At 40.5% G+C, this 20,829-nt stretch overlaps 1 protein-coding gene across 21 annotated transcripts in view; it reads right to left on the minus strand.

The window, feature by feature from the left end:
- Positions 1–20,829, minus strand: part of Apbb2 (amyloid beta precursor protein binding family B member 2) — a 406,998-nt gene that overhangs the window by 142,266 nt on the left and 243,903 nt on the right. For all 21 annotated transcript variants that reach the window (XM_048784374.1, XM_048784375.1, XM_048784392.1 and 18 more), the window contains one exon: positions 19,193–20,011. In XM_048784374.1, the coding sequence (XP_048640331.1) occupies positions 19,193–20,011 (819 nt within the window). The remainder of the gene's footprint in view (positions 1–19,192; positions 20,012–20,829) is intronic.

The raw sequence follows: 20,829 nt of genomic DNA on the forward strand, positions 1-20,829 counted from the left end.
GGGGGGTGGGGTGGGAAAAAAGCCCAGCAAAGCTCAGAGAAGATGCCTTCTCCCATTGCTGTTTGCTGATGCACACAGCAGGAAAAATACCTTCCAGAGGTGGATGCCTCCCCTGCAGAAAGGGTTCACTTCCTGGAAGCAAAAACCCAAATTTCTGCATCTAAAAATCTATGCTTCCAAAAATTATGGCCTTGCCATCACCACTTAGCTTTTATAAAAACAATGTGCAGATAAGCTTAGTGGAAATCAATAAAACACAAGAGTTTTTAATTTCCCCTGAGTCGAATAGAAGGTACATTTTTTCCCAAGGACATCACAAATGTGTCGGGTTTTCAAACTACATATTTACTTTATCTGTTAATTTGCTTGCTTGATTATTTATTCTCAGTTGTACTACAATAAACAGTTTATAAAGACTTACAGAAGTGCATGCATTGCACAGACTATTATAAAACCTACTGAATCTTGGTGTCTGTTCTGCTGAGCTTCAGGGTGATCTCTGTGTGGCCACAGCTTCACTGGAAGAGAGGGATGTGCTCCAGGGGATGGCCTCACAGACACTTCATTTGTAGATTAAATACCATGCAAACAGACTTTCTAATCCAATGGCAGCAAAGATAACAATCACTGGGGGATTCAGGGAAAGCAAATCCTGGCCTCAAAGAGATCAGCAATAGACTGGCCAGAGAAGAGAAAAGAAAGGGGAGAAAAATCAAACAGTATACTACAATGAGGCCATTAAAAAAGCTTCTGAAAGATGAGCTTGCAAAACTTAAGGTTACTGTTTCAGAAAAGGATTCTTCCCCTACCATTCCGTCTTCAAATGTGAATTTTTAAACTTCACTCACATTATCAGGAATGTAAAAGAATGGAATGTGGGGTGTGTACTGACAGACAGACCTTGGTGTGAATCCCTGATCCTTCTGGTCACCTGGCTATGCAACTTTAGCCATGATTCTAAAGGCTTTCTAAACCTCACCAACCTTGTCTCTTAATAAAGAAATCAAGCTCCTCCACCAGGTAGGCTGTGGTGAGGATTAAATTTCATCATGCTTGGATAGACTGTAACACAGGGGCATTCAGTAAACTGTGGTGGTTGTCACTCCCATACAGTGGGTACTGTCAACTGCGTTTTACAAGGGAAGAAAGTAAATTTCTGAAAAGTTAATCAGGGATTCTCAACCTCAACCACGGAACGGAAAGATGTGGAGAAGTCTCATAAACACTGATAACCAGAGCTTTTTAAAAAATAGTGTTCCTGTCACAGACTAGTCATAGCAGAGATCCTTCTTCAAAGCTCTCCAGGAGAATATAAGGCACCCTCAGGGTGAGAATCAATGGGCTGAGTCCATGGCCAATGGCAACACACACTTTTCCTTATGACCCATCATCTATTTATCTGTAGTAAATCTTCAGCCTGCCTGCTGTTCCAGGGGCCAACAGCCTCTGGGACCTGGACCTGTGAAATCTACTTTAGTGTGAATTCCATTCTGCTGGCTCTACAATAATATCTTGGAACAATAACACCACCAAATCAAAGGGATCCAAAATGCACATCACTAATATTTTAGGAAACAACACAAAATAAAAGTAAGGGAAGAAAGACTACTGTCTCTTATGCGCCAGGTATATACCCTACATTATATATATCTAAATACACACATACACATACATAACACACAGAGATACTCATAAATTTGCACAAATTTTGGCATATATTCTCTCATATATTATTAGCTAACTCAGTCATCACAGAAATATTTTGAGGTAGGTAACATAAGCTCCTTTTTAAAAGTGAGGGAACTGAGGCTCTGAGATGGTTAATAACTCTAAGCAGCAGATCTAGAATTTGACCTCTTAGGCTTATTTGACTCTAAATATCATTCTTTTCCCACTCTATCATTGTCATATATATATTGTCATATATATATCATTATCATATATAAGTCAGAGTCAAAAACACATTTTCCTATCATGAACCAGCAAATATATACATGTATTTGTCTAATGGTAAAAAATGTTCCATAAAGTAATATTGAGCCTAAAACTGACATACTTTGTCTAGTTGACGCCCAACTTCATGGAAATATTCCGGTTGTATCAGGTATCCAACCTGAAAATTTAAAAAGTGTTTTTTGTTTGTTTGTTTTTGTGAAAGTGCTATAACCACTAGTGTGGATGGGTAGATGGATACGGAGGCAGAGAGGCAGGTTCAGCAAACAGCTCAGCATTCCCATAGCCTGGCATTCCAAACATTTCAGACCGAGAAGGCTCTTTACGGAGCTACAACAAACATGAGGAGAATGGTTTACCCTGATAAAATATTGACCAAACGTGCTGTAGTGCAGAAAACGAACGGTCCGTCCACACGTGCCCATATGGGCAGAGTAACAGAGATTAAACAGTGATTTATCAAATCTCCAATAACACCCATCACTTAAAAAACTGTTTCATCAGCCTACTCCAAACTGTGCAAGATACCTTCTCTTCCTTTCCTGCCAAGCAAACACAAGACTCCAAGACTCAGTTCATGAAGATATACACTGGGTTTATGGAGTCAAGTGGAGGAAAAGAAAGTAGTAAAAGGGGGGATTCAGTCTGCTGACTACCTTGACTTCTGGTCATTTTGGCTTGAGTTGTGATTTTTAAATTTCTTATTTTGCTTCCTGGTATTAATAAAGAGTCCCCGGGGCATGTCTTAACAATTTAAAGCTTCTTCACCCCTTTTTACATTAACCCATTCAATCCTTAACCCATTAAGTTCCAACTTTTCAATTCTGTGAATATTTCAACAAAATTAACACAGTCGCATTAAAATAGGTTGGAAATCATAATCTAGAGCTCCTATATTGTATTACATTAATTTTATATTTATATGCTTATATTTTTCAGTTAAATTATCTATTATTTATATATGTAAGTCTTTTAGGTGTTCCACATCTTGGACAATGGGACAAAATGGGTTAAGATTATGAAAATAATCTTCAGAGCCCTTTAGATGTGGGCCAGAGTAATAGATACTAAGTGATCCTGCTTAACTTTTTTATAACCATGTGTAAAGAATACAGAAAAACATACCAAGAGAGCCTCAATTTCCTCCTATTAATTCCTATCCCAGAGTATGGAGCAAGGTATTTGTTTTTGGCAAATGAATAGAGAGAAGAAGCAAATACAGACAAGCACTCAACCTTTAATCCCTCTTCCCTAAGAAGGCACACTGATTAACACAGAGATCTATCACCTGGGGATCCTTCCCCAAATCAGCACCTCCCTGGGTTTCCTAGGCTTTTCTACCACTTTCTGCTTTTTTATAAGATTGGCAGACACCAGAGGGTATTTTAAATGAGAATGCTACACATCTTACCCCTTAGGAAGGTGGGCTGAGGGCCCTTAAATATATTTTATGGGACTGCTCAAAATACTCTGAAATCAGAAAGTTATAAAAATTCTATGACAGTGTCCCCCAATGGGTATCCATTCACCTTCTCTCCCTTTGTCTCCTGACTTGCCCCCCTCCCTCCCTCCCTCTTGATCTCAAAAATACAACAAATTCATACTGAAGTGATGAAAGCTGCCAATTAAGACTAAAATTACTACAGAGAGGAGCATGAGGGAATACTCAGAACGTCTTGAGGAGGAAAACTGCAGGCCCTCGCCTGACAGGTCACCGACACAGCTTTTTGGTCCATTTCAGCAGCCACACCCTTATCTCCTGGTACAGTTACTAAGAGTTTTGGCGTCTCCCGGACAGCAGTTATGGATGCCTTGTGGATGGAATGTGAAAAAGGACACTTGGAAAACTGATCAGGAGAAATGTATGAAGGGAATGGCTGGTGCCTTTTGTCCCCTCTTGCCAGTAGACCTTGTAGGAAGCCAGTGAGTAGGAGTGTGAGGAGCAGGGCCAGCTCTCCAATGTCTAGTCCCGGGTCCTGCATGCACCACCTTGAGACTCGCCCCCTTCCCTACCCTTTCAGCAAAGGCTGAGACTCCTGGGTCACCATAAACTAGCTGATGTCTCTGGGCGTCGCTGGAAAACAGGCCAGCTGTTCATTGGCAAGTTCCACACTCTTTTAAAAATGGCCTCCTTCTACATGTCCTGGTTTATTCTGCTTATCTGAAGTTATTTTCTGCTTGTGCATACAATCACCACCCCTCTTTTATTCCCTTTCTGTGCTTTTCCTTTCATGGGAGAGTTGTTTCCATATAAGGGTATTTATAAAGTCAATTTTTTTACTGAGCTCTGGCTGCCTGGCAAACCTTCTGCTGAGCGCTCAGTGTGCCTTATTTCAGTTAATTATCAGCTACCCCAGGAGGCAGGTGCTCCTGTTAACCCTATTTTACAGAGGAGGAAATGCTTGATGTTAAGTGACCTGGCTACAATCATCCATTTTGTCAGGACAATGCTGGGATTTTAAATATTCAATTTCTATGCTGCAATAACACACACGTCACAGGTCCAACTTAGGGTCAAAAATGAGAGAAGAGAGAGCTGGGGTTGTGGCTTTGGTAGAGTACTTGCGTAGCATGTGTGAGGCACTGGGTTCGATTTTCAGCACCACATATAAATAAATAAAATAAAGGTCCATTGACAACTGAAAAAAATATTTTAAAAACCAAGAGGAGAATCGGGTACAGTGGCACATGCCTATCATCCTGGTGACTTGGGAAGCTAAGGCAGGAGAATTACAAGTTCAAGGCCAGTCACAGCAACTTAGCAAGACCCGGTCTCAAAATGAAAAATAAAAAGGGCTGGCAATGAAGCTCAGAGGTAAAATGACCCTGGGTTCAATCCCCAGTAGCAGGGGAAAAAAAACTAAAAATCAGGAGAGACTTCCAGTGGTTTAATTTTTGTAGCAAAGAAGCAATTATGAACACGTATTGATCCTACCAGAATCAAATACGACATTAATTTGAAAAGAAAATGAGTTTTCCATGTTTTTTATTGGGATTGTGATTCTTGTTCACTTTTAGCCATATCAGTGCCCATTCTACTAAAGATACAGCACTTTAAACACAACAGAAGCTCTGATGGAAGAAGACTTGGTGTTGGATTTAGAGCTATGATTCTTAAACCTAGCGTCTGGAGGAACTTCCTAAGGTTCCCGAGACCTACACCTCCTGGGTCTCAGTCTACAGGGCCCAGGTAGGGCCTAGGTAGCCACATCTTAATAAACATCTAGGAGATTCTGAGGTTCACTGACTCCAGGCCAAACTTGGAGGAAACAGTGACTTAATGCTGAAATGAGTAAATGAAAGAGAAGTTCAAATACAACAGTTGAACTGGCTGATGAATCAAAGCCAACCAATGGCATGAGAATGAGAAAAGATGGCTCTAAAATACAGCACGGCATAACTGATTCAACAGAAAATACGACCGAGTTGTAAGAATAATTCTGTTGATCAGAAACAGGTATCTTTTTATGAAAGCAAATCTTTCCCTCTCTCCAAAAAAGAAGGAACCTGAATTCCTTCAGTTTGAGGACTCAGTGTCCCTGGCAGCAAGATAAGGGATGCTTCTTCCTTAAAGGGGAGAAGGGACGGACACATCATCAGACTATCCCATTCAATTCATCTGACTCCCCTTTGGCCAAGTGCATGCTTCCTGAGCAACCCCTGCTGATGCCTGGCTTCTCTTGCAGTTCTACAGTAATTTCTCACTGGGAAATAATAATACACTGCCACTGAGCATGCACACTGACCATGTAATATCAACAAACCTAAGACCTGGGAAAGTGATTGTTCTTTTCACAAATTAGATAAAGGGATATTTTTGGCTTTAGTATTTCAGTCTCATAAACTTGACTAATGAGTCCATTCTTAACAGAACCTCTCAACTAGGCCCCTGGCCAGAGTCATTTCACCAATATTATAAATGCCACCTGGTAAAGCCTGTTGGGGGCCTTCCCTGGCAGAGACCCTCATGACAACTTGTAAGTGCATGAGCATGTTTGTCTCCGTGAATGTGGTCCCTTGCTTTACTCTAGAGAAGCAGAAATAAGGAAACAGGTTGTGTCATCACTAGATTCATTTGACAGCTCAATCATTGGTGAATGAGATACTTAGCCATTTTTCCAGAAGTATGGTTTAATGGAGCTTAATACTCCAAGTGGGAACAAAGAGAACAGATTACTCAAGCTATCCTAAGTATTTCACTGTTTTTAAGGCAGAATCTAATAATATCCCATCTCATTACACCACCCACGTTGCTTCCCCAGCCTTATCAACCATTTAAATCTAAGTATGGTTAAAACAGCATCACACACCAAAAAGGACAGCACAGCAGTAGATGTGGTGAAACAACCTGGCAACTGGAAGACAAAGTCTGAATTCCCCGGACTTTTCTGTAAGAGCCACAACTCTAACTTGAGGACATCACTCCTGATATTCCCACATCGTCTCAACTGAACATCTGGAACCAAACCGTCACCCTTCTCCAAAAACTAGCCCCTCCTCCCAACTTCACCATTTCCAAAAACAAGCACTTCTTGCTTCAAACTGAAAATCCGACATCTTTAACTCTACCCTCTCCCTCTCCATCCAATCAATCATGAAATCCTAGTGATTCGTCCTTTCTTCCAGTTCTGTTCTGTTTTTAAAACTAGTTGTCTTGTCCGGGACTGAGCATATCATATGAATTATTGTCAGATTCTTGTAACTGCCAGCCTCATTTGCCCCACCAACATATTCTAGCCACCAACATCAGATGCACCTTCTCCAAACTCCACCTTACTAATGGCGGTCTTAGGGCTGAGATGTAGCTCTGTGGGTAGAGTGTTTGCCTAGCATGCACAAGGCCCTGGGTTCCACCCCCAACACCAAAAAAACAAAAAAACAAACAACCAAAAAACCCAAACAGTCCTTTTCTTTTCCTCGTAAGCATCAATTGTTTTCCATACACAAAAATATTTTCACAATTCAACATTAGCATTCACTAATTTGGCTTCCACTTACCTATCTGACCTCTCTCACAATTAATCTCAGAACCAAACCAAACCGCTGGGAGCTGATCCTTTTGTCTAGAAGCTTCCCAAAGGGCATTTCAGGGGCTATCTGAAGTGAAAGATATTTTCATAATACTAAGATGTTATTTACAGCCTTTTTCACTGTGTTGACAATTAGCAATGGGGGCACCAAAAATGAGGGATAAATTCTTGGCATCTCAGCACGAAGCAAGATAGTGGCATAAATTATATTGGACTGTCATTTTAAGGAAAAGCACAAGTGTGACCAAGTTGCCATCTGAATTAGCTGCTTTTTTCATGGATCACCTCTTTTGCTTGAAAGAACACCTGACAGACAGGTGTTCAAATGTGCACAGACATTTTCTCAAAAATAAAAAATGTGTGCCTATCGCTTTAAGGAAGGCAACTGACACTATTTGTTGCCAATGATAAAATGGGAGCTTTCAGGCAAAAAATCAGGATTTGGGAAAAATTGTATCTGCCACTGTCAACTTGACAAAAAGCAGACTTTTCTGATGAGATGGTGAGATTAACAAATGAAGCATTTTCACATTGTATAATGAAATGTGTCAACATTTGGAAGATCTTCATAACTTATTTCACAAAATTTTCCAAATAGCCAATGCATGATTTTACAAAGTATGTGTGGGTAAGCATCCATTGAGAATGTAGGACGAACCAATAGATTTTGATCTAACAGAGTGTGAAAAAGTTACAATTATAGATGCAGATTCCAAATTAAAAGGAACGTTTAAGAAACTACCAATTATGGAGTTTTGATGTAACTCTAACATAAAAGAAGCTCCACCATTACTGGAAAGGCTATTAAAATATTCACCTCTTTTCCATCTACACATCTGTATGTGTAAGATTTTCTCCATCTACACCACCATAACAATTCATCAAGATATATAAAGGGAGCAGTGGCACACACCTGTAATCCCAGTGGCTCAGGAAGCCAAGGTAGGAAGATCGCAAGTCCAAAGCCAGCCTCAGCAACTTAGCAAGACCCTAGACAACTTAGTGAGACCCTGTCTCTAAATAAAAATATAGAAAGGGCTGGAGATGTGCCTCAGTGGTTAAGCACCCTGGTTCAATCCCATATATTTAAAGGGTAGAAGCAGATAAGAGAACCCAGCTGCCTTCAAACAAACCATGCATTAAAGAGATTTTCAACTGTTCTATACTTTTCAAAAAGTTAGAAGAAAGGACTTTGACAGGCTTTACTATAAAGAAATGATAAATGAGAACACAGAAATGCGTCAGCTGATTTAAACATTATAGAACACATACATGTATCAAAACATCATGATACCCCATTAGTAAGTAGAATTTTTATGTTTTTGTGTTATCAGTTAAAGAAATAAAATTAATGAGGCAGGAGGATTGCAAGTTCAAAGCCAGCCTCAGCAATTTAGCAAGGCCCTAAGTAATTTAGTGACACCCTCTCTTAAATAAAAAGTAAAAAGGATGAGGATGTGCTTCAGTGATTGAGCATGCCCGAGTTCCATCCCTGGCATCAATTAATTAATTAATTAATTAAAATTAAGGAAGAGATTTTTAAATATATAAAACTAGGTCACTTTTCTCACTAAATTGTTTTTTATTTTGGAAAAACATTTGCTTTTCATAAAAATTATTTATGTTGATAACATTAGTGGGTTTCTTATCTTTTAAATGAATAACTTTAAAAATATCTCAGATTTAATTTCTAATGAGATAAATGCTGATAGGTATAATTCATATGAATGAAAAATGTTTAAAGTTCAATTATTTTTGAGATTATACAAAGGATTCCCAAGATCAAGAAAGAAATATCAGCTGGGCATAGTGGTGCACACCTATAATCCCAGCATCTTGGGAGGCTGAGGCAGGAGGATCCTGAACTCAAAGCCAGCTTCAACAACTTAGTGAGGCCCTAAGCAACTCAGTGAGACCTTGTCTCTAAATAAAATATGAAACAGGGCTGGGGATGTGGCTCAGTGGTTAAGAGCCTCTGGGTTCAATCGAAAGAAAGAAAGAAAGAAAGAAAGAAAGAGAGAGAGAGAGAGAGAGAGAGAGAGAGAGAGAGGAAGGAAGGAAGGAAGAAAGAAAGAAATATCAGAGAACACTACTTTAGAGCCATCTCTTCTTTTGCTCCCTTGCGGCTTCTTTTTCCTTGTGCACACTACAATTCCATAAATCCCATTGCTGTCTCCATTTGTTTCTCTCCTTAATCAGCAAGTAATTCAAGCAAGTAATGCCTTACTCACCTGAAACTTCACTGTCTTTATCAGTTCTACACATTTAAAAATCTACCCAGTATCACTATATTTTGAGGTGAGCATTTTTCCACAGTATTTTGGGAAGACAAGCATGTCCTAGTTACTGTTGATTCTAGCTGCTGAGGTCCCGCTAGTGAACAAAACAGACTGACACAGTTTAGTCCAGTCTCATAATGTGAATGAGGCCAGAAGTACCAGCATCAACTGAGAACTCATTAAAAATGCAGAACTTCCAAAATCAAAAATTCATAATTTTTTTTTTTTAACAATACAGAATCTTAGGCCCCAGCCTAGACCCACTAAATCAGTATTGTGTTTCACAAGGTCCCAGGAGATTTCCCTGGGACCTGTGCACCCGCTAACTAGTGTGAACTTCTCAGAGGTAAACCAGTACTTTGAATCTGTTCCAAAAATCCTAAGAGACTGACATGTGTTCTAGGAAAAGAAGGGAGGTATAGAAGACTATGGAATATCCCCCTTGTCCATGGTAAGAATGGGACGAATGGAAATATTAGCTAAAGGACACCACAGGAAAGCAGAGCAAGTCTAGAAAGTTAGCTCACTACTGAGAAGTCTCCCTAAAAACTTCCATCAGCAAGTACCTGATCACCCCCAGCCTTTTAACTTTCTTTGCCACACCTCTAATCAGTCCCAAAGGTTGGGAATTGGAACCTCTCAGATCTCTCACTTTCTGCCAATTCCTCATGGAATTCTGACGCCACCCCAAGAAATGATTGTAGAAGGTTCTATAATAATATTCTATATATCTACCAGAGATTAAACAGGCTTTCAGAGGCCATGCATCTTGTATCCATTAAATATCACAAATACGATGAAGTGTATGAGAAAGTGTCCAGGTAACAACAGCAGACCAAAGTCAGCTTCCCAAACCAACCGTTTTCAGAATGAAGCTCACCTTTTTAATATTCCAGATGCACCAGTTCAGTGCAGATCCATAGAAAGAACTCATCTGATAACACTGAAAGACAAAAGTATCAAGCTAACAATGTTCCTAATGACACTATGGAAGAATTCTTGGGAGGATTTAATTCAGTCACATTCAAGCATGAATCTAAGAGAAGCTAAACAAAAAGGAAAAAAACCAAAAGCTTACACATGGTAAACATCAACTCTTTTCTTAGGTACCAACACCAATTATTGGGATCATCTCATTCTCTCACTTTCAGACCGTTCCACATGGAATGTGAACCACATATGATGTTCTAATAGTCAAATGATTTTTTTTTCAGTGAAATCTGCTTGAATATGAAGCTTTTATTTCACTGTTTTGCATCCAAGGTGCAAATTAGGAAAACACAATATATACATTGTAAGGGTTGGGGCTGGGGGAATAGCTCAGCATAGAAAGTGTGCTTACCATACACGAGACTCTGGGCTCAATCCCCAGCAAAAGAGAGCCAGGGTGGGGGTGGGGGTTGCTAAGTCCCTTTACAGTTATGAAAGCTAACTGGGTATATTAACTGAGTCAGCCTTAAGGCACAAAATTTATGAACCACCCACAGCCTAGCTTTGGAAAAGCTTAATGTTTTCCCTCCTCTAACCAGATAACAGATGGAAAACCCTGAGGAGCCATCTAAAGATGTCTTTGGAAATTTCAAGCATGTTTTGCTTAACAGTTCATGTCACACTTTACAATTCGACCAGAAGGCATGGGGCTGAGAGGAGGATGACAATGATTAAAGGAAGTCCCTAGACTCAAGGCTGTTGCTGCCATGGCACTGCACTAGTATGCAACTTTGACAGGCATGATCACCATGAGCCTGGTTCATTCTGCTGTCAGAGTTCCACCTGTAGGAGGGCTGAGTCCCTCGCCCTGTGGAGCAGCGGACCACCCATCTAGAAGAGATTCTGGTCTCTGGCCTTTGGTCTGAGGGTTATAAGATTTCTGAATTTACAAGAGAATCAAGAGGTACATATTTTTATGTAAAATTTCTCACTTCTAAGCAGTGGCATGAACTTCAAGGCTTTCTGAACAATGCCTATGGAACAAAACAGTTCTGGGTTGCTTTCCATTATAGAGCTTACTAGGTTCTCCAGGGAGCAAGAGGTGTGTGCCATGAGTGGTGGCAGAAGTCTCGCAGTCTGCGAGTGTGTATGAGACAGGAAGGACGTGCGACATGGAACCAGAAACTGGCCATGAGAGGCGAGAGTGCAGTAAGCAGAAAAGGTAGAAAAGACAGGGTTGTCTGTGGACTCCCCAGCGCTGTCCATGTCTGAGCTCTGAAGCTTTCATGGTACCCTGTTGCCTTGGCATTGCCTAAAGTTAGGGTCACACGCTTTCTCTTCATATTCTGCATAGCTCCTGTGCGCGAGGCAAGCAACAAATGTTTCCTAAACTGAGATAGAAGCATGGCCATTACTGATATTCCTTTCTGCTACAGTTTGAGTAGGGCTTGTTCCTAACAAACTCATGAAGGGTTTAATCCCTGGTCTTAATAGTTACTAAGCAGGTGGAAATTTAATCTAATTCTAGTGTTTAAATGTGGGGCATTTGGGGACTGATTAGATATAATAATGTCACTAGGGTGGAGGCCCCCTGAATGAATTCTAGTGGCTTTATAATGAGAGAGAAAATGACCACCCAGGCAGATACTTGTGCTGCCCCAGGACTCTGCCAGCAGGAAGGCCCCTAGACATGTACTTCCTGAATCATGAGCCCAAATAAACCTCTCTTCTTTATAAAGTAGTCTGCCTCAGGTATTTCATTCTTGTAAAGGAAAGTGGACAAATACAGTATATGTTCTTAAGCTTTCATCAAAAGGAATAACCTTGTTTTCACATGCCAAATTCCCTCCAGAGCTGAGCGGTACTGCTAAATGTTAGCTTTGCTGTGTCTTGATTGTGTTTTTCTGCCTTTTCCACTCATAGCCCTTTATCCTCTCATGACACTTTTCTGGGTCTGATTCACAGGTATCTGCTGTCTTGAGTGCGTTCACAGACTGCTAGACTTCTGCTGCCACTCACCTTATCATATAGCCTTTTTGCTCCTTGGAGTACCTAGCATACTTCATTATAGAAAGCAACACAAAATTATCTTTAAACATTTACCTGAACACATTTTGTGTCTAGAATTTTCCAAAACTACCAATGGAACAAATCATTTTCTTCCTTAAGTTCACAGGGTGAGATAAGAAATATCTTGCTACATTTTATCCCCAAGGCACTAAAATCTCATTTAGAAAACACATGATCTACCCCAGAACAGAGTGTGCCCCAACTATTTTGGAAATATCTCACATCTGCCTTCTTGAATTCCTCCTGTCACACCACGGAACTCTCAGCTGAGCAGACAGACAGGAAGGCTAGTGAATCAATCAGTGCTCGAAAGATTAAAATTAACCCAGCAGGGCAGAACAGCTAAAAACTGGGCCTTTCTTATATTCTGGAATCTTAAAAGAGGAAAATTTATGGTTGAACTACCAAAAGCCATTTGAGATAAAAATGAACATTCAGAAGAGGTTTCTAGAAGTATAAAAAATACAAACTTATCCAATGCTCTAACACCTTAGGTCAGCTGATGCCGGAAATAAGAAGTGCTGCCCGTCGTGTTGACATAATTAGGTCTGTGCCTTGGCTTTCGCTCTCATGCACTATTCAGCCTACAAAAGAGCTTCACTCTGCTTGCCTTGAGACTGGAAATCAATTGACTTAAAACATCAAAGAATTCAAACTCTATAGCAACGTGGCTCAACCTGCAATTTCAGGCAAAATGCGAAGGCAACTGAAATCAATTTGGCCCTTTTCCTTGGTACTGGCTCCTCTGACTTACAGACCTATGGACGCCAATGCAGAGAACAGTGGTGGAATGAGTTACTGGCCCCAGTTCTTCATCCCTCCCTGGAGCCCAGACTATAAGTAAGAATCGCCCTATCCAAGTGCTCTACCAACTATTTTTACCAGCTGTGCTCACTTTCTCTATGTCTATAGATGTGCAGACACGGCAGACATCAGAGAACACTCAGGGTGACATGATCCAGCTCCATCCATCCGACCAGCAGACAGGTAACATTTACGAGGCTTCTCACTACATGTCACACAAAGCATGAAGAGATGCACACACACATGCACACGATAAAGTTCTAAATCTAAGTGGAAATTTTTAAGGAAGGTAGCAAGCCCTGAGAAGAACTCAACAGCAGTCTTGAGGGTCTAGGCAGGTTTCTAGATGGCTTAAATGCCATCTCCTCTGGTAAGCTGAATTGCTTACCAGCATGGAAAGATCCTCTAAAATATAATTTTCCATTTTCTAGATTCTCAAGATCACCACTACATGTATCCGGCTGAACAGGATCAAGCCTCATGTGTTCAGCCTCTGGGGCCATATGCCTGTCTCAAGACCGTGGTACAATGGAAAATCACTGGACACGGTGTCCAAAGACCAGAGTTCATCCCAGTGTGGTGACCTGACAGTGAGAAAGTACCAAGAACAAGGCCTAGAATTTCAGCATGCCTAATGCAGTAACTGTGGTGACTGAGCCCCATGACCATTTAAGTTATAAAGCATGCAGCCAATACCAAAATCAGATATTGATTAAGATATAATGACAAAAGACCTATTCAATGCATCAGGGATGTTTGGGGATATGTAGATGGCCTTCATTTTTATTCAATTAATCATGACTTAATTATTTAGGCTCATCTGCTACCTTCCAGGCACTGACAATACAAAGATGAACCAATCAATGCCCCGAGGATCCAGATAATTTTAACTAAAATATAAGCAAATTGTAATTAAGATAAAATTGAATTTTTATGTCACACCACTGTTACTGATAACCATCATTATTAAACTCTTGTTAGAAACTATTCTCTAAGAGTCCCTTAAAGATGCTCTCACTTAACCTTTAATGATAGATTGATGCCAAACCCTACCACTGCCCACTGCCCCCATATTATAGGCGAGAAGCTACGTGAACTACCTGTGAGCAGCAAAGCTGGGATTTGAATTCAGGAAATTGAGTCTAGACCCCATGTTCTTAATAAGGCAATGGAGCATTAGGCCTGGAGCATTAGGCTAACCTTGAAATGTTATTTATTACATAAAATCCATCTTGAGCTGGGGATGTAGCTCAGTGGTAGAGCATATGCTTCATGTGTGCAGAGCCCTGATTCCATCCCCAGCAACAACCACCAAAATCCACCTAGCATCATACTCTGTCTCCAATTTTGTGAAGCTCAAATAAATCCTACTTACACGTTGGCACCACAGACGCCAGTATCCCAGAAGCTTCAAAATGATGCACCTTTCTAAAAGTTTTTATGAAGCAAACATAAAATGAAAAGCAATCAACAGAGAGACCACACAGTCTGAATGACGTGTATTTACTGAACTACTGTGCTTACCTGGGGCCACTGAGGAAGCATGCCTCAGACCCATCGGGAACCTCATTCAAGTTCTCACTTCCAACTATCAACACAATACCACCCTTTGTTTTAGAGTCAGGATCCAGGCACTCTCTGACTCCCTAAAAAACGGCAGCCCAGTGATGTGATGTTAAGAGGTGCTTTTCTTTTCCCTAACAGCCTCTTGTTTTCTCCAAGGACCAACTACACATGAGGAAATGATCAGCAGCACACAGTAGACATGACTGGGGTGGGAGGGCCATGGAAAGCAGGAGCGGGCAATTCAGAAAGAAGGGAAGTAGAAAGTCGACAGTCTCTAGGTTAGGCAATGCATTTTATTTTATAAATGGCATTCTAACTCAGAAAAGGATACCCCTCAGTATTTATTATAAGTATTTTTAATATTATAAATATTTATTATAAGTATTTTTCTAGTTTCCCAAAGCACAGCACATAATCCAAAGATGATTTTGTCATGATTAAGTCATAAAACACACTCCACTGGATGAATGTTAATGGCAAATAGGAAATATACACTCTTTATACACATACTATGGCACTGTCCACTAGTAGTTTAAAAAGACTCTCATTTCTTCTTATCTCTCAATAGCTAACATTTGTGTTTGTTATACAATGTATATATACACAGGGCGCTGTGGCACATGCCTGTAATCCCAGTGGCCTGGAAGGCTGAGGCAGGAGGATCACGAGTTCAAAGCCAGCTTCAGCAACAGCAAGGTGCTAAGTAACTCAGTGAGACCCTGTTTCTAAATAAAATTCAAAATAGGGCTGGGGATGTGGCTCAGTAGCCAACTGCCCCAATCAGGTTCAATCCCTGGTACCAAAAAAGAAAAACACCATATAATGAACACTTATTTTCCCATTACTTACAATGTTTAATTTAAATGATTGCGATCATTTCAAACATTAACAGTGTGTCTTACTGGAAAGATGAAATCCAAAGAATTACTAAGGCTGAAAAATCGTTTATTTTATTCTGCTTACTCATCTATGTGGTGTTTATTACCTGAAGCTCCGAGCTGTGATATGAAGTGGTTCTATCTCACTAGGGTGACACATCTGGCTCTAGGCTATGTCAAAAGAGAGCTCCCAAAACTATTAATGTTACTATTTCGAGACACTGCAGCTTGCTGAATCAAATGGGTGCTGAGGTCCCAAAGCAACCATTCTGAAGGAAAGCACGTGTGGCTTCTAGGATGGTTTCAAAATGCGATCTTCAGGCCTGGTTGACACACTGTTTCGAAGACACCTGATCCAAAACATCTACACTCAGGGACTCAGGAGAGCCGCTACCACCCCGTCACCCTTACTCTAAAAGGCACTGACCTATAAAATAAAAATAGAAAAAGCAAAGCATAAAAACTACTTAATTTTTCTTGCTTAACTTCTTATCATGGTAAAGTTTACAGACAAAAAATTAGAATAGAATCATGAACCCTCAAAAACCCATAACCCAGTTTTAACAACTTGCCAGTTTATGGCCAATTCTATTTCTTTTTTCATCCCTTACCCCAATTATTTTAGGCATTATTACTGGTATTACTATATATAGTCATCCCTTGGGGGGTGTCACAGTCATCCCTTGGGGACTTCACAGGGAGTTCCAGGACTCCTGTAAATATGAAAATTCAGGGATACTCAAGTCCCTTATATAAAATGTACAGTATTTGCATGTGACCTATGTACATCCTCCTTTCTACCTGATTACTTATAATATGTAATACGTTTTTAAATGCTATGTAAGTAACTATACTGCACTGTGTAGAGATATGAGAAAATTTCTATCCATGAGCAGTGCAGTTGCAATTGGTAAAGAAAATGTGATATACATGCACGTGCAGTACAGTTGCAATTTTTTCCTCCAAAAATTGTTGATCAACAGTAAGCCGAATACACAGATGTGAAACCCACAAATAGGGCTAACTATACTATGTTATATACATTAGTTTATTATATTAGTATGTACCTCTAAAAGATAAGGACTTTATACTCATAAAATGTTGGTGGGACTGCAAAATGGAATAACCTACCCTGGAAAGCAATATGAAGATTCCTCAAACAAACAAACAAACAAACAAAAGATCAGGAAAGGAACCACAAAAGGACCCAGCTATCCCACTCCTTGGTAGATATCCAAAAGATCTAAAATCAGCCTACTATAGGGATATAGCCACATCAATGTTTATAACAGCAACAGTTCACAATAGCCAAGCTATAGAACCAGCTTAGGTGCCCATCAACAGATAAATTGGTAAAGAAAATATGATATACACACACAATGGAGTTTTATTTAGTCATAAAGAAGAATGAGATTATGGCATTTGCTGGTAAATGGATAGAACTTGAGAATATAATGCTAAGTGAAATAAGCCAGACCCAGAAAGTCAAAGGTTGAGTGTTTTCTCTCATAAGCAGAAGCTAGAACAAAATAAGGGGGAGGAGGAAGTGGTGGGGGATTCCATGAAAATAGAACAGAGGTCAGTGCAGTAGAGAGAGAGGATTGAAGGGGAGGAAAGAGGGTCAGGAAAGGGAAGGACAGCAGAATGAATCTGACCAAAGTTTCCTGTGTACATATATGAATATACCACAGTGAATTTCACCTTTAAGTATATCCATAATATACTAAATGAAAAAAAAAAAACCCACAAATAAATAGAAGAAAAATCAGAGTAGGGAAAGGGAACAGGGCAAGGAGGTGAGGAGAGAAAGGAGAGGTAATAGGGACTGAAGTGGAACACATTATGGTCCATGCTGGTATAATTATAAAAATGAACCCCAATATTATGTATAACTATAACAAACTAATTAAAAAATTATTTCATTAAAAAAATTAGCCCCTCCAAAAAGGTAGCAGTCATCTTTGGGAGAAGGAGGCAACTGTGAGAGGGAGGGGAGGCTTTGCTGTAGTATCTTCCAGTTAATTTAAGATTTAACTGCAAGAGAACACGCTGTGTTTGGAAGCACCGCATGGCTGCCATGACCAGAGGCAGGCAGAGAGGCCTTGGTTGATGGCCCAGAAAACAGGAGGTGGAGTTTGGATGAAAGATGCCCAAGGAATAGCTTTTGTAGATTCACATACCCGCAGGTGACAATGTACATTAAGTATAGGACATGAATTCTCTATGTGAGTAAAAAGTAATAGAGAGCTGAGGGCTCAACGACATTACAGAACACAATTATGATTCCCATGATGTGCAGGGCCAGGAATTTATGGGATGAAATGGACTCACCTATACCTCTCTGCTGCCATATTCAGCCACACGAGGATGAGAGAATCCATCACTGAAAGTACCAGGCCTTTAAAGGGCACTTCAAAAACACTTCTTTTTTTAAAACAAGTTAATGTCTGAACTCTCTCCTTCTCCTTTTCCTTACTGTTATTTATCTGCCTTATAGATTGGAAAAATGCTATTTCCTTTCCTGGTGTTTGGTTCTACTTGTTATATCTGTCCAACATTAACACAGCCTTGAGACCCACCAGGGCAGCTGCTGGGACTCCCTTGTGAATCTTGTTTACACTGAATTTCTATATAACAAAGTGCTCCCACATCTCCCAGCATTCTGATCAGAAGAGTGGGGATCCTGAGAAAATGAGATAAAAGGTAGCTGACTTCTAGGACCTTGTTTATTTCTGTCATAATGCAACTCCTCTGATACATAAAGATGTTACACATATAGACCAAAGTACCAGATGATAGATCTCAATTAGACCCACTAAAATTCTAGACTTCTAAATTCATTTAAAGAGAAATGAACATCACTTTCCAATCTCACTTGAAGAGGCTAATCAAATATTCCCCAGTAAAGGTCAAAAGGAAAATGTCTTTAAGGAACAGACTTCTAATGTTTTAAACTTTTAACTTTTCATTAGTTTGGGTATAATAAGTTCCGAGAACTTTAAAATAGCTGATGCTCTCTTTTATTTATTTATTTATTTTTTGGTACTGGGGATTGAACTCAGGGTCACTCGACCACTGAGCCACATCCCCAGCCCTATTCTGTATTTTATTTAGAGTCAGGGTCTCACTGAGTTGTTAAACGTCTCATGGTTGCCGAGGCTGGCTTTGAACTTGAAATCCTCCTGACTCAGCCTCCCAAGATGCTGGGATTTCAGGCAGGCGCCACCACACTGGCTCTTGATTCTCTTAATTGGATTATAGCTTGCCTCTAATAACTATATTTCTTATTTTTTGTAAAAAGAATCCCAAAATCCTGTATTTCGAGGTGGTATATAGCACTACCTCGCCTAAACTCAGGCAGTATGACTTTTTATATTGATGTTGTTTCACTGCATTTAACCAACAAGACCTATTTCTTTTCCCAGAGCAAATAACATATGCATAATTCAAAATGAAACTAACCTAAAGTGTGGTTGGTTCTAACAATGCTCTTCATACAAATTGCCCAGTTTTAACCTAATGTTATTATTAATTAATTATTATTAATTAATGTTATTATTAATGTTATCATGTTCTTGTTGGCCTGGAAAAGGGCATTTCCAGTCAGCTTAGAGAATTACTCCATCCATAACTAAAACACCAACAGGAAGTGCACCTGAGGCCACACCTCTCCCAGGGGTACCTGTTTCATCCGGGGAGCTGGGGGAAGCACTGTCTTGGGACAATGTCGTCCAGCTCGACTCCTCATCGCTTGGCGCCAGGTTCTGGATCCGGTGGAGTGCACAGTCGGTTTTGGCCCCTGTCTTAGGATGATCCTTTTTGGTCTCTGGGCTGGAGGACACCGTGGCTACTTGCCCGTCTTCCGGGCTGGACTGGGGTTTGTTTGGTTTCTGCAGCAGCAAGTCACCATTCCCGATGATGGCAGCAGGGACCTGGCCCTGGCCTGGCTGGGCTTTCTCTTCCCCGACCCCATGGCAGTTGCCAAGGTTCTGCTCCAGTTCTCGGGCTGAGGTTTCCAGGTCTGCATAGTAATTTAGGAAGCTCTTAGTTCTCCTGGGCTGGGAGGGTAAAATCTCACAGCTGGAGGAATCCTGTGGGTGGGGCTCTTTACCTTCTAACTTCTCAGAAGTTATGTTGATGACTGCAGCGGGGCTGATGTTTTTGTTGGGGTCCTGCTGTCCTTGCTCGGCAGCCTTTCGGAGCTGGTTCTCCCCATTTTTCACCAGCTTGATGTTGGCTGAGCCGTTTCCCAGGAGGGGCTGTGCAGCCGGATCCGAGAGGCCCATTGCCGCCTGGATGTTAGTCAGTGCATATTTTTTCCTGCATTTGGGAGGTGTGCTGTTCTTGGTGTCTGAGTGTTTTATGTCAGCATTCAGCAGTTCATTGTGTGAAGAACGGAGATTAAGGGTGTTTGGTGGTGTGGCTGGGCTGTTCCGATTTGCGACGTCTGTGGTTCCGCTGCTGGCCATAAACACTGCCAAGGTGTCCGCACCTGAGTCACCTGGGGAAAAGGAAAATTGGTCATTAGATGCTGGTGCTGATGGCACGAATTACTATGCAGCATGAGCAGACATTTTTATAAGGAAAATTGAAAGAATCAATGCTTCTGCTGCATAATACACTCTTGCAGAACTGACCCATTTCCCCTCCTTATTTCACAATCAGTTCCTATGTTAAACAGGAGCAAATAAAAGGGTTAGTGTGGATACTCAGAAGTCGATTTTTAGAAAAGCTAAGACATCTGAGGATCTAAGTTTTACTTGGAATAAAAAAAAGCATTTTGAATTCATATAAAAGCATTTCCTTCTGGTGGTTGGTCTTCAGTTTTCATAACCTGAAAATCATCCCCTTTCCAAACATTTATATCACATTTGTATTCTATAGTTCCTTCCAGCCACAAAAACAAAAACTTTGCTCAAAATTCCTCTGGGGCTCCAGTTTTCTCAATTAACCTGAGAGGTCATTGTTCAGTGATGTTCCATACATCCATGTTTAGAAAATGTGTTCCGAATGTCTGGAAAACCAAATCTCCATTAGAGTTTGCTCAGGTCTTCAGGAACATTTTGACCTGGGCTTACTGTTTGTGCCCAACAGAAATTTTGAAGAAATGGCTTAATTTCTCAAGAACATAAACACAAGCAGTATTACTACTAAAAATGCAGCCTTGAGCCCTGGACCACAGACAACATGTCACAGAGTCCCCAAAGGCATCTGAATATATTCCACTGAATTAAAATACAGACTCAGCTGTCTGCAGTCACCACATGCCCTTGCAGAACTCCTGGCAAGCTCTCTGACAGTTGCATTTATCTCAGATAT

Source organism: Marmota marmota, unplaced genomic scaffold (genome assembly GCF_001458135.2).
Source record: "Marmota marmota marmota unplaced genomic scaffold, marMar, whole genome shotgun sequence".
In the NCBI taxonomy this organism is placed as follows: Eukaryota; Metazoa; Chordata; class Mammalia; order Rodentia; family Sciuridae; genus Marmota; species Marmota marmota.